This window comes from Thermobia domestica, chromosome 7 (genome assembly GCF_964235325.1).
Source record: "Thermobia domestica chromosome 7, izTheDome1.hap1.1, whole genome shotgun sequence".
In the NCBI taxonomy this organism is placed as follows: domain Eukaryota; kingdom Metazoa; phylum Arthropoda; class Insecta; order Zygentoma; family Lepismatidae; genus Thermobia; species Thermobia domestica.
The window spans coordinates 252,183,083-252,198,621 of record NC_137460.1 but is presented as its reverse complement, the minus strand read 5'-3'; the positions used below and the strand labels follow the sequence as shown (position 1 = coordinate 252,198,621).

The window sequence follows — 15,539 nt, the reverse complement described above, 5'->3', positions numbered from 1 at the left end:
GAAAGACATAGAAACAAATATTGCTTTGAATATTAATGCATTATGCTATGGAAAAAATATAGGCAATATTCTTCATGGGATAAAGAAGCACAAGGATAACGTAAGATTGAAAAGGAACAACAACGCAATATATAAGCATCAGAAAGAGACAAACCACATGTTAGAGTGGGAAGAAGCAAAGGTCATATAACCAGAAAACGGAACTTTGGTGAGAAAATGGAAAGGAGAGAGGGAAATCATGACGGCAGGAAAGAAGGTGATGAATTGGAAAGAAGAGTTTGCGATAAATAAACATGGGAGAGGATTTAATTAAAGAAAAGAAAGGAAAAAGAAGAAGAAAGAGAACAAAGCAAAAAGGGAATATAAAGAAGGATAATTAAAGAACAAGAATGTATCCAGCAAAGAGGTATATTTTTAATTGGACAAGTGTGCAGCCGAACTGGTGAAAGTGAAAAAACAAAATTGTTACTTTTTTAATGAAGGTACGGTATAATTTTGGAGATACATATAGTAGAGTAAGATGGGGTAATAAGGCCTAATGTGTTTAAATGAAAGCCAAAGTAAAGTCTGAAGAACGAAATATTCGTCTTCAACCTATCACGTCAAGAATGGCCTAAAACAAGGAGATGCATTGACGCTATTATTCTTCGGTTTTGTTCTGGAATACGCTATAAGGAAAATTAAAGAAAGCTACCGAGGCCTAGAGCTGAATGACGTTCAGAAGATTATGTCGTATCCTGTTGATGTCAATGTTATAGAAGATGATGTGATGACAATACAGAGAAATGGAGAGATTTTATTAAACGCCTGCAAGGACATATGTTAAGAAGTAAATAGAGAAAACTCAATATATGGAAATACTTTATAATCGTAGTGCTGTAAATTATGGATACGTTAAAATATCAAGTAATACGTTCGATAAAGTAGACACTATTAAATACCTATGATCAGCATTAACGGACCGAAACCTATCCACAAAGAAATTCAATATCGACTTAAGTAAGGAATTCAAGTTATTATTCAGTTCAAACACTTCGCGAATTGAGATTCTGTACGGCTATGTAGACAGCGTACGCTCCTTTGGCGTCGGAGACCCGGATTCGATTATAGGAGGGAGCTCGTGTAATTGGGATTCCACGTTAAGTTCTAAGTTCACGTCTCATATAACCTCGCTGCTGAACGAGACGCTAACCTGAAACCCAATTCACTCCACGGCTTCTGTCTAATAATTTGAAGTTAAAATTACACGACGATTTGAAGCTAAAATTGCAGTTGTAGTATATGATTGCAAAGCTGATCTGTTTCTATGAGAGATGAAAGCAGACTGAAAGTATTTGAAAATAAAATCTTGAGATGAATATTTGCACACAAGAAAGATAGGAATGGCGAAAAACTTCATAACCAGAATTGCATAATTTATATCATTTACTTAACATTCTTAAAAGCCAGTAAGTCTAGCAGGCGCTGGTGAGATTATGTATCCAGAATAAAATAAAGGAGGAATGCTCACAGAATATTAACTGCAAACTTAATCCGAGAAAGATAATTAGAAAGGTCTTGGCGCAGATAGAAAGACAATATTAAGATGGATCTCACAGAAATATGAATAAAACCTATAAACCTTATATAGTTGACTAAGGACACAAGTCAATGGAAAGAATTTGTAAATACAGTGTTGAACCTTAGGGTTCCATAAGCCATAGAGTTAGTTAAGAGATCAAACAAATCATTATGCAATGTTATGTAATCATGATACTAGCTCATATTAATACAGATCATTAAGTTTCTGGTGATTATTAATAATTATATTTATACTTATAAGTAAAGAAAGAATACTCTACTCATCAGTATGATATACAATGCAACATTAAGAGCAAGATAAAACTAAAAATGAAATTCAATAGATGGAAAGAGTAAACAATATATGCAAAACAGCGAAAAGAATGACGTAGCATAATTATAGACAATACTGAAGACTTGCTTATCTTGTAATTTGTATAAGTGCTTGTTATATTGGGTTTACTTTGGATATTAGAAAAATTTAAAAACACGTTCTTTAATTATTTTTATTTATTATATGTATAATTTCATGGACTGAAATATAAGCACCATGTAAACAGAATGGTCTTACCTGGGTGACAGATTAAACTTAAGGGGGTTTGCAGCTTTCGAAGAATCCCTCCACAGAGATACGTCTCTCATAATGAGATGTTACAAAACAGCTTATAAATTAAACTAAATAATCAAAGTAGCAATACGAACTGCTGTAACTGTTGCTTATCGATAGTTATTTCAACAATCATTTCCGACTCCCGTGTAAATATACTTTAAAATAATATTCCAAAAAAATTTTTGAAAAACACTTGAGTATGAAATAATATGCTGACATTTCCGATGTTAAGATTTCATAAACCTTCAGATGACAGAAAATGATGAAAGATTTACAATGTTGGTGTTTTAAACATGTTAGCAATTTATTCTTAGATTCTTCCTGGTTTTACCATTGTTTTCTTAACTTATAATTTGTCTTTTGCAGGGGAGTACGTATGATATTCGTTATCCATACGCTGTGCTGAGTTTCATTAACTTGCTTGCATCGTTCGGAGTTTTGTTGTTACCAGAAACACTGAACCAGAATCTGCCAACTACATTGGCTGAGGCAGAGGAATATGGGAAAGACCATAAGTTCTGGAGTTATCCCAAGAAAGCATCGTCTAATAATGCAAAAGCAACGAAAGCCAACAAGCAAATTCATATACCAATGGAAGATTTTGCAGTTCGTAATTCGTGTGATCCCACTGTATTCAAATGAGGACGTACAGGTATACTTAAACTACGATTTCATAAAATGTACTGCGTTTTCAAGTCTTATATACAGTATACTTAAAATGTTCAAAGGGAAACCAAAGAGATAAATAGAATATATGCTCTCCGAAATTGAAGCTACCTTTCAATGTGAAAACATTTTTATTCTTTTAACGTAGTTTCTGATGTATAATTTTGGACTGGTGATCCTTCCCATGTAACCGAGCTGTAATGGAACACATGCAAGAGGGAATGTAATTGTCATGAAGAAACTTAGATATTTTATTTTTCATTGGTTATCGCCATCACTTGGAGCCGCGATGGCTCAGTGGTAGAGCATTCACCTCTTGTGCCTGGGGTCTTTGGTTCGATTCCAGCTCGCGCCGTGAGCTTGTGCGTGAGTTTTCTCAGGGTCTTCCCGTTTCCTCCCACTTTCTTCATTCCACTATTTCATTCATTCCTCACCATCACTGTCTCGTTCAGTCTAACCAACATAATCATGGGACGTAAAATTTCAAGATTTCATTTCTTCCGGCTTTACCTAAATTAATTCGGTGTCCTCAAATAAGGACAGTGGGTTCCTGAGTGACATTTTTTCCTTAAATTCTGAGGTACGTTCTCTTCTATTACATTGCATGTTCTCAGTTAATTTCTACATTTAGGACAACAGATGGTACTGTATCTATTGATCATTATTACGGGAACTTTTTACTACTTTAAGTTACTTATCAGGTAAATATAGAAGTACGTCACCTATACATTTCCGGCGGGAGCTCATGTGGTTCGGATTTCACGTTAATCAGTAGGTCCACGTATCATATAGCCTCGCTGCTGAACGGGACGCTAAACTGAAAATCAACTCAACTACGTCACCTATAAGTTGCTGCTCATTTGTAGTGTAGAATTTGAGTACAAAGTTTAATGAAGCTGCTTTTGTTGGACATGCACTAAAGTCGCGTAACAATTATCTTGACCCCTGTCCTTGATAATTGTGCTTGTGAGGAATAAAGTAAAAAGTAAAAACTATGTTTCACCCAATACCTACGGCTGCAAACATTTTGACGTATCGTTACCAACGGTACCTAAGGGTGGAAAAATTGCGGTGAGTTAGCTCGAATTGATTCAGCAGAAACCATAACAAGTGTTGTTAGTATTCTTCCGCACAATGACACACCTGATACTACAGACGAAGACGAAGAAATTGACGATAGCACTGGAGACGTGGACGTTCAGGAGAACTCGAGTTGGAGTGCATGGTTGTTGAACATGTGTGGTCTGATAACCAAAACGACAATCTCCCCACAAATAGCAAATGTGCTTTTGATTATGAGACGCCTAGATAAAAGAAACAACGTATTACTCGAAATGTGTGAACATTGACTGTTGAGTTGAGTTGATTTTGAGTTTAACGTCCCGTTCAGCAGCGAGGCTATATGAGACGTGGACCTACTGATTAACGTGGAATCCGAACCACATGAGCTCCCGCCGGGAATAGAACCCGGATCTCCCACGCCAAAGGCGCGTACGCTAACCGCTTAGCCACGGAGGAGCTCAACACTGACAGTGATGCTACTGAAGTTGCATCTAGGAATCTGAAAGACAAACTACAGAACCATTGTCTGCTGAAAATTTTTGAAGAGTTCATAATGTTTAATGTGATATATTGTGAAGGAAAATGTTCTCTATGCTACTATGAGAAAATATACTAAGTCGTATTTTCATTGGAAGAACTGGTAATGTTCCTCCGCATTCTTATCCTTTCAGTTTACAATAGGTTGTCATAACAGAAACTAGGTATTGGAGTCACAGTAAAGACCTAGGTGTTGTATCGCAGTCTATCCCAAGAAATCGGTTTCAAAAGTTGAAATCGTTTCTACATTTAAACTACAATAACAATGCCACTTTTGCAAACCATTTAAAGTTCCACCATTGATCGATATGCTGAATTGTGGTTTACAAAAACTTGACGCATTTGAAAAGCATCTTTCACTGGACAAAATAATCGTAAAATATTTCGGCTATCATAGATTCAAACAGTTCATGAATAGAAATCCTATTCCATTTGGTTAAAAGTTTTGGGCTAAGTGCGGAGCAAATTGTTGCTTCTTCTGTTTTGTATTCTGAACGTGCACCTGATTTTAACAAGGAAAGAATACCACTCTGAACAGATGTTGTTGAAAACTTTATCATCATTATAAGTGACCCAATCTCTTACAAGCTATTTTTCAATAATTATGTTACTAGTTTCATACTAATGTGTGAACTTAGTTTATTTCAGTTCAAAGCAGCGGAGACTGCTCCTCAAAATAGGCTGAAGTGTCCATTCGCAACGAACAAGAAGCTCAAATAAATTAAGGGGAACTTACGACTTCAGGCTTGATTTAACAAAGAGCTTCTAATGATAATATTGAGTGATAACAATTGTATCATCTTAGTAACAAACTACGATCAGACAAATCTTACTCGACTAACCTGGAGATATTTCCGTGAAAAAATTATTATTCCGCAACTTCACTCGTTGCAAATTAGAAGAACATGAGAGGAATATATTTGGATGATTGATTAGTATCAAAGTATGAAGTTTCTACCCATAGCAAAAAATGATATTGTATTGTATTTATTTCGTCCTTTTTTCATACATTTAGCACTGTAATACAATGCATATGAAGCGGACACGTCATTTATATATGAATACAAAAGTAAAAGAAACAATAATAGTGAAAATTACATACACTAGGTTAGTAATTAAGCCTTACTTCTTACATCTTATTACACTATACATTTTACATGACATCATTGTTAAAAATAAACTTAGCAATTATTACTTGCAGTGTACTTAGAAACCCTCCAACAATTATGTAATGCTAAAAGCAAGTAATGACATTGATTTACTGTACATCCTGTAACGTTTCTATTTACTTAGCAGTTCATGTATTCCTCTACCGAGTAAAAGCAATGTTGTAATAAATATTTCTGGAGTTCTTTTTTAAATTTAGCAACAGAGTCCTGAGTTTTTATTTCTTTCGGAAGTTTATTGTAAAGCATGATACCCGCGTATTTACATCCTTTTTCATATTGGCCAATATTCGTGTGAATACATAATATGGTTATCGTCAACTCTTGGCTCTTACACAAAAGGGTGAATTCGCAATCAATTAGTTTGTTGGACTTTCGAAGCTCAATTGTTTTGGCCTTGATCACGGCAAAATGTCCAGAAACACTCTCTACACCAGTTGTATTAAGAATCAAATCCAAAGCTCAACTTCCTCATCAACCAGATTACATTAGATATGATGGAAAAAACAACTTTCCTGGGAGCAGAGAAAATCAAAAGAGATGCTAGTAGGAAAACTGCAAAGGAAAATGGCGCACCTTTTTTTTATAAAATGTAACGTTCACCATACGAAAAACTAAGAGTAAGAAAGAACGTAATAAACAGCAACAGAAAAGTCATGTTTTCATACCAAGTGAAAATGTATTCTAATATAAAGTTTATTGTTCTAATGCAGAAATGTATGTATTGTTTTAAATGGTATTACAATAGTGCATTTAAAAATTATCGATGCTAGAAAGTAAAATATATTGAAATGAAATACAATATATGTTTATTCCATATGCGCATTTAATGCTTTTTGTTATTCTGTATGTAAATAATAATAAAACTTAAATAAATGTTTTTATTTATGAAGCATTATATTGTCTGTTAAAATATAAACCTACCTAAATTTTAGTTTGACTGACTACTATGATTGGTTTCTTTTGGCACTCGTTTTCTCGTTGAAGTGAAATCGATACCTTAACGCTGGATCAAGAACCATAATCTCCCACAGAGAATCGGAGCCGCGATATTAAAAATTAGCCACTCGGCTATAAAGAACACAAGAGATTTTCGGTTTCGATTTCCTTAGAAATATTGCGAATAGACATAATCTTGAAAAATATATTTATAAAGAATACGTATCAACAAAATTTTAATCCATAAACCACGAATTTAAAATATATATATAATGGTAGTATATCTTACGCTGACAAAAAATGCTTATAATATTTCGTTGTAGTCTTTTGATATCAGTATTTCACTCTACTGTTTTAGAATAATATAGTTCTAGTGCATAATTTCCGTATCCTTTCGAAGTGATCATGTTTCACGCACCGAAACCTCTAAAATTTATAATCTTTTAAAATATCACTCTTCTCTCCACGGCTAGACGTACTTGCGGTTATGATCGCAATCCTTCTTAGTATACTTTTTCAAAGCACAAAAAACTCACACACTGTAAATTCAAAATGCTTTACTAAAGTAATTTCCGATCTTCTGATTTCAAAACAACCCCTTCTATGTCATTCTTTGGTAGTAGGTCGTGCTTTCGTTTGTGACTTCTTCTTTCTCCTTGTCTAGTTATCTAATATTGAAGCTACAACGAGATAGGGAGAAAAGCAAAGACACAAAAGCTATTAGCCACAGTATTCTGCTTCTAAGCAGGTATGTAAGTAAAACAAAAATCTTTGAGAAAAGTTTTTTTCTTATTTTATATAGCTGTCAATATTTGACTCACATGTTAGTCTGATTAGGTATCCATTAATTATAGATTACTGTCAATCACTAATCAGGGAGCTGTATCGAGAAACGTATTTGTTCTTGTTTTTATAAGGTATGTATGTGCACTGTTTGTGAACTGTGTTTAATCATCAATTAATGATTCGTTATTAATTAAAACCTACAAGTTCATAATAAGGATACAATTTGTTCTCATTATTTCTTTATTTGCAAACATTTATGTATTCAACAAATCTTTCTGCAAATGAACTGTGACCGACTATAATAACTAATGTTGGCTAATGTTTTTATTTCCATTTATGTAACTTGCTGTAATACTGTTATAAAATCGAAAATAAAGAAAAGTTTTCTTTAACTGCACCTACTCTTCTATGTTACCCACTTTAACTGGACGATTTTTGACGTCAGTGGCTCACTAGCGTGCCTAAATGGGACCTTTCTACACTCTCGACTACTTCTGGACTTGGCTGATTAGCAGATAAATGGAATGTGTTAAGTTGTGCGTAAAACTGGGAGAGACAAACATTACAAAGTAAAACAAAACTGATTGCATGTTCTTAGCAGAAATTCTAAGACTTGTGAGAATCGATGTTTATCGAATAAATTGAGTCGGGTAAGCAGAAGTGTTCCCTGTGCTTGTACCGAGGCCCTGGGGTACTATAGTAAGACTCTTGGCAAATATATGTTTTTTGTTAGTCAGGAGAAAACAACCATTCTTAAAGACAACGTAAAGCCAGCGATGTCAAGCACTCAACTCATTCCTCTCAGCCAATCCTCGAATTACAAAGCAAGGGTGTTTCAGTGTGACCCAAAAATTCTACCTTCTCCTACCATAAATAACTCTCTTCCCTCTCTAGCTCTTAGGATATTATTTAACATTATATTGTTTCAGTTCTTATTAATTTAAAAAATCATACTATTCTAAGAAATGCACAAAAAAGGAAAGAAAAAAATAGAATAAGATGCGGTGTTAACATGCTTTGCGAGTTCTAATCTTTCACTCATTCAACCACAGGAACTTCGTTGGATAAGATTCTTGCTTTGTGCCATAAAGTCGGATTTTCTAGCCGTAGCGCATCGCTTCAGGTCTCAAAACACTTTCTGTTTGTTTCTATATTTGTGTATGAAATGTTCTCGCAGAAGCTAACAAACGTTTGACAAACATTCTACAAACTACATTTTACCCTTATCCGGGCAACCGGGGCCTCCTCGGCTCAGTAGCTTATTTTTTTCAAATTTCTGAATAACTACATATTTCGATGCCATAAAATTCTTAATTCTTTTATCCTTATTCGAAGTTAAAATCATGAACATAGAGTTGGTAAAGCTAATGGATTAAAAAAAAAGAACTGAAAACCTTTTCCTGACGTAACCAGCAAACGGGGCCTAAGAGGCCCCCTATAATTTTAATGCAATTCCTGTGAAATATGAGATCAAATGGTCATATAATTATATGTTGAACATGTGGCTATTGTAACCTAACAACATGTGTTATTATTATTTCACTTAATTACATCGTAGAAATGTTTTCACTAAGCAAGTAGAAAAAATGAAACAATATTTGTTTTCTATTTGCAGTGCTAAAAACACTGCCGTGCCGTGAGGGGAAGGAGTGTGCGCAAAATTCTCATATAAAATGTTACTCATGTTAGGAAAATGCATGTACACATACATAAAATTGAAGAAATAATAATAATAAAAGTGCTCAAAATCAAGGAAAAGCAGGGTACGTTTTTGAAAATTTTCTTACCCTTCGCGTCAACCATGGTGGTGTTTCGCGGCTGGTATGGCGACATCACTCATATGTACAGGGGTGCTGTTGTATACTCTCGCCCCGGGAGCTGATTTTCCACGGCACGGCACTGGCTAACAACGAGGGTACAACTACCATTGTTGAAAGGGATTACAATCAGGCAGTCCGAAGGCAAATAAAGCTGTAGTTCTTCTATGTACAATGCACCATGAGAAACACTATCGTGGAGGAAAATGATAATAAAAGATAGATAATTCTATAATATAACAAAACCATAGCAGGTGTAGATACCTTGGACCAACTTTTATATTCATATATACTAAAAAAGGTGAACTTATCAATGGCCTTTTGTATTTTTTATGAATAGTTTAGATGTCTGTGGCGTGACTGCTTATGTTGTGTGGATAAATACTAACCCCGAGTGGCATATTGGTGCTCACAATATAAGAAGATTTTCCTGGTTGATGTCGTAGAAAGTCTTGTGCTAGATCATATCCAAAGAAGATCTAAGAGTCTGCAAGATACGATTCTTTCAACTATACAGCAAACCTCGCCTGAAATATAACCATCATCATCAACGAAGGTGGATACTAACAAGAGGAAGAGATTCCATCTTTCTCCGTGGACAGAAAAGCCGCAAACAAAACGATGTATGTAACGTTTGCAGCAACCCCGTGTGCAACTAACTCAGCAAGACTACCATAACTTGAAAAATGTAAAACAGACTAAGAAATTCCTACATCTGGATACAAGGACACATGGAAGTTGATATGAAAAACAAAAAAAAAAAAAAGACAAAAATACAAAGAGTTGAAAACAAGAAAAACTATTGTGTACATATATAACTGTATTTCTACATACATAATTGTACACTGCACTTTATAAAATTTAAAATAAATATATATTGAAGTACAAGAAAAACATATTCTAGATAGTCGACAGTACGTAGGTATATGAAAATAGGCATTGAACTTTGCATGCTCTGCACTTAAAATATGCACTACGCTTGAGAGACCCCGGTTGCCCGTCTACGTTAGAAAATTGTCTTCCCCGGACAAAGTTAAACAAAAAAATTCGACATTTTACTCCCTTCCTTCTTTTACTCTATTTCCTCTAATTGAAATTCTGAACGTTCCTTTTCTACTACAAGAATCCCTCAAAAGTACCATTACTGTAATTTACTCAATTGAGTTTAATTTTGTTTGTTTGCTTATAATTATATAACTTTTTAAAATATTTCCTGAGATCATTTTCATAAACTGAGTGCTTTCTATGATCTGCACTTACTCATCACACAACTTCAGTGGGAAAAAATGTAATAAATGCGAAAACTCATAAACTACAGTATACGCGAAAGCTTTAATGAGCATGAGTGTATTTAAGAATTCCAGAAAGTTTGAACTGAACGTAAAAACTACATTTTAATGCCAAAGAAAAATTTTCTTACAATTGAAAGCAGAGATATACAATCTAACGTGTTGCTTTAATTGAAAAATAATTTTCTACTCTCGTAACATATTTGAAAGAGTCGCTGAGATTCTGAGTTTTATAACTAAGCGTAACTGATATCTAAGGACAAGCGTTCTTTATCATGGCAGTTTTATCACTGCTGATGTGACAGTTGGCACAAGTAACATTTATGTTCAATATGAGTCTAAACTTCTAAAAAGAAAATGAAAACAAACATGTGATTTTGTAAAGCTGTATAGAAATACATTGAATACTTACGTAAAAAAAGTGTTCATTCGTGGCTACGTGTTTAGCGTGCCACCTTTAGCGCATGATCCTCGTTCAATTGGAAGCAGCAGCTCATGTGTTTCACATATGACATCAAGATTTGTATTGAAATACATCTTATAGTTATGTATTGAAGGTGCTAACTCGCAGCTATAAGCTTAGCGTGAGAGATCCAGATCCGATTCCATGCGAGATCTCACTGGTTAATCTCGATGAATTTGCTAATACGACTCCTGTGAGACCTCCTACGATTTGTGTGACACAGACTAGCTGCCGAAAGGAATGATCGAATAAATTATGTATTCAAAGAGAATGACAAATAAACATTAGGAACAATTTGAAAGAAGTTGATATTAAGTTGTATATACAACGGAGATAAATTATTTCCGAGAGTAATTTTAAGTAACAAATTTCTTTTTCTTTATTACAAGCAGTAGTTTGAATTAGTCTAGTCAGATATTCTATGCGATTACGAACTCTACCATACTTCCCATTTCACAAGCTACAGACTAAAGTACTCACTCCAAAATATTATTTATGGTCAGTTTTGTGTATATATAATATAAAAGAGTAAAAGGGACTCACCATTACCTAGACCATACTCCTGTATATACAAACCCTAAGTTTTGACAAAATACATTTATATAACGGGAGCATGACAAAAAATCAATTCCTGAAATATTAATGGGGTAAATTTGAGTTTCATTGTGTGCTACGGATTGGGCATTCCGCATATCCTGGCGTTTTGTATTATGATGCTCAAATGTCACTTTCAACCATAAAATTTCCAAGATGTGGAAATGTTTAAGTGCAAGTTGAGAAATTCGGAATACATATTTTTAATAAGAAATACGTATTGAAGTGTTTCCAAAACTTACGTTGTTATCAAGGGAAATGTAGTCATTTTTATGATAACCAAGTTCCATTTTCTTTATTCACGAAGTGCAGAACGTAAGTATTCGCTCAAGTTGGAAGTGTGATACTCGGTATATGAAGACGAATATACTCTTATCACTTATGAATCATTTCTTCTTCATTGTACTCTACGATTATGTTCTTATCACTCATGAATCATCATCACCTCATTCTTGCCGACAATTGTACCTGAATCTTATTCTGTACGAGAATTCTTAGTGGCATCTTAACGTGTGTCTCTTTAAATGAGTTGTGGTAAGAAACAATCAACCACACTACTGACGCAAATATATTCCTACTATGCACTAAAGAGTGTCTATTCAATGCTGCACTTTGTGCGAAAGCCTTAGCGAATTGCTCACATGCACACGATCTTTCACACGTATGAATTAACAAATGTTTCGTTAAAGTTAATTTCAAAGTGAATGTATTCCACACTTGTGGCAAAAAGTTTTTTCTCTCCAGTATGAGTTAACCCCTTGCCATATTTTGACGCGCTGCTTTTCACTTTTCACTTCCGTATTTTGACGCGTGTCACGCGTTCCGATGTTTGAGCGGCTGTATCCCGTTTGCTGTCAATAGAAGGCAGAAGCTTACAGGTTTCCTGTGCTTTGTGAACATCTGTTAGTTTAAGTAAGCGCCAGAAGAGGCATAGATGTTTACAGCATTGCAAAAAAAAAAAAATCGAAAGAAGTCATATGTGAAGGGGTTAATAAATGCGAAAGATTTGCCGCAAATCTGACAACAATGAGGTCTATAATTTGTACGTGTTAAGGAGTGTTTCAGCAATACCGACTTCTTTGAAAGCGACTCACCACAATCTTGGCATAAATGTGGTATTTCATTTGCATGTATTGATAAATGTCTTTTCAAACCAGATTTCTCAGTAAAGTGCCATTTTAAATGGTGTTTATTAATGAACCACGTATCACAATCGTAGCATTATTGTAGTTCACCTGCTTCACCTGTTAGTGCGGAAGTGCATAGTGTAGATTTGTAAGCATTCGCGTTCTTATATTTGTAAATGTGTTGTGTGTAACTTGTAAATGTGTTCGATATTACTTCTTTTCGTGTATGTTCTAGAATATGGCTGCTTCTCTTCAATTTGAATTGAAGGATTTCTTTTAGTCGCAAATTTTAAGGACAGTTGAGCTATTCAGATATTGAGATGAAGCATTTGATCAGAAAAAATCGTAAGACTGCTTATTACATACACATTGAGGTTTATTCATAAGAGGAAAGTTACAATCTGTCATCAAATATGCCTCACAAACGTTGCTATTTTTAACAGTATAAACTAGAAGTAAATTTATGAATATCGTTACATAGTCCAACTAAGCTCTATGTGTCAACTTACATGAATTACCATGTCGTAGCTCATTTTCTATCGCATCTTTATAATGTTTTATGATGGACAAGAGATACATAAAGTTTCATTCTATGCTTTATCACAAATGGTGCTTGAAGTCATTCCCCCTTTTGGAAAAAAATGTAATAAAATTATGAATAGGAGAGTATTACCCTATGAAAACAGGTAGCATATTTTCAATTAAATGGGTTAATGAATATTACGTGTGCAGTGTATCAAGATACTTTATTTATTTTTCATAATATTCTAAATTAAAATCTTGTCAAATATTTTAAAAACCATAATATCTGTCATTAAAGTAATGTGGCATTATCGCTCAATAATTAATCACAAGCCATACGCGTGACAGTGCTTTTTTTTTTTTTTTTTTTTTTTTGTATCAGCCCTCTATTCTTTTTCCTCACCACAGATTTCGGTTGGAAACTATTCAAAGTTTATAGTTTTTATATTGTCCCAACATCCGCATTCTCTCTTAGCAAAACGTAATAAACAAAAGAAACTCGTATTAATACTCCTATACAGTCCTAAATTCGAGATCATACACACGTAGTACACTCAGCACAGTCGTACAGTAGAAACATTCGTAGAGACTTCATCGGATTATCCACTTAGCGGCACTCAGTTTCATTTCTTGCAAAGGCTAGCATTGTAACTGTCGTTATAGAGGTCTATTCTTAAGTTTGTATCACACCGATCATTGGAAAATTAAGTTGACTGTCAACAAATATGACCTTTTCTATATATATAAACTTTTTTGTACAATTAAACTCCTTGTTTCTATACATTTAAATAAATTAGCGTAAATCTCAACGATACTGAGTTTAGAATTCCTACTAAATATCTCTGATAATGTATCAAATTAATTGTAACTCATAAATAATTTAACTATATAAACTCTATCGAAATCATCTCTACCACTCGCGTAACTATAACTTTAAGATAAAACTTTTATAAGAATATTAAAATTTTTGTTTCTCAAGGGGCTGTAAAATAGCACATCCTTTACGGGATCTCAAAGCGAATACATGTATCATTTCCTCAGAAATAATTTGTAAGGCATTTTTCTACTAACTTATTTTTCAACCACTTACTAGCATATTTCAGATGAGGTATATACCTTTTGTATCTTATACTTATCTAATTGTGAATTACTGAAAAACATATATTTTACAATGTATCACATTAATCATTTCATCTTCTATAGAAGCAGCCCTAAGAGTTTCTATACTTTATATAATAATTAATTCGTACTTAAAACGCGGCAAAACAACTCACATGACTTCTATCGAATGTATGTCAAAAGCATATCTGAAATATATACTGAACAGGTTGCTTAAAGGTATCGTATACTTTTCAGATATGTTATTTCATCACCTAGCGCACTAACTCCTTTAAAAATATGCCTCAAGGTGGTTCAAAGTAGGATATAAATATAAAAAACAAATATATATTTACAAAACACAACATACACGCATATATCAGGTACTAATGAACTTGAGCAACAAACTGTACTGAAATATCTCAGAACAATATAATAATAAAAACGTCTATATACACCTTAGAGGAAAACTGCATAGTTTCGGAGCTTGGGCCGCTCGAAAGCACACACACACACACACACACATATATATATATATATATATATATATATATATATATATATATATATATATATATATATATATATATATAGTTGCTGAAAGATTAACAGTAACTCCTTTTTAAGGATTTCAAAGAAGTTTTTACCTTACTATCCACAAACATATAAAGATATATACAAAAAACTAAAGGAAATTTTACGTAGAATCCAAATCTGCTCACAGAAGTTACGTATTTTTACAACAATTGATGATATTCAACAAAATATGTGGAAAAGGAAACACAAGTCCGTCATGTAAATGTTCAGTTAGCAATATTAGCAAGTTGCTTTCAGTGAGGTCCGTGCTCAATAGGGTAATACAAGTTCTAAGCCTGCAGTATGGTTTCTGTTTCCTTACTTGTTGTGTAGGTACCCTTGGTTACGTAATTGTGTTGTTCTATTAGTGTTACTTTTACTGGCAAATTTGAAAGTGATAGTTTTACCCATAAATAATGATTTACTTATATAAATTATTGAAATTGGACATGGGTAAAACGTGTGACATTACACCACAGAGTCACTAGAATTAAAACATTAAGTGACTGTGGCAAAACTAATACTGAAATTGCCCGGATTATGCGACTGCATGAAAGTAAAGTGGGTAGGCAACTGGCCAAAATTCGGGAAGCAGGATGCATAAAAAGCGGAAAAATTGGCAAATGTGGTCGAAAAATGAAATTTTCGCCTAGACGGAACAGTGCACTGGGACGGTTGTGTCTTCCAGACAAGTTTGAATCATCAGCAAACAATGCTAGAAGTTGGA

General features: G+C 34.0%; 1 protein-coding gene and 1 long non-coding RNA gene across 9 annotated transcripts in view; one reads left to right on the top strand and one right to left on the bottom strand.

Moving 5' to 3' along the window:
- Positions 1–4,015, top strand: part of LOC145690815 (carcinine transporter-like) — a 70,774-nt gene extending 66,759 nt beyond the window's left edge. For 2 of the 3 annotated variants that reach the window (XM_081766118.1, XM_081766117.1), the window contains exon 10: positions 2,537–4,015. In XM_081766118.1, the coding sequence (XP_081622244.1) occupies positions 2,537–2,812 (276 nt within the window). In that variant the 3' untranslated portion in view covers positions 2,813–4,015. The remainder of the gene's footprint in view (positions 1–2,536) is intronic. The other variant, XM_081766119.1, reaches the window with a different exon arrangement.
- LOC145690816 (uncharacterized) overlaps positions 1–15,539 on the bottom strand; it is a 69,134-nt gene that overhangs the window by 41,582 nt on the left and 12,013 nt on the right. Inside the window, exons 3-4 of one of the 6 annotated variants that reach the window (XR_014132280.1) lie at positions 10,845–11,123; positions 6,276–7,220 (exon numbers count right to left, since the gene is read on the bottom strand). The exons of the other annotated variants lie outside the window; for them this stretch is intronic. This is a non-coding gene — a long non-coding RNA (uncharacterized LOC145690816). Of the gene's footprint in view, positions 1–6,275; positions 7,221–10,844; positions 11,124–15,539 lie in introns of those variants that run through there. 6 annotated transcript variants of the gene reach the window in all.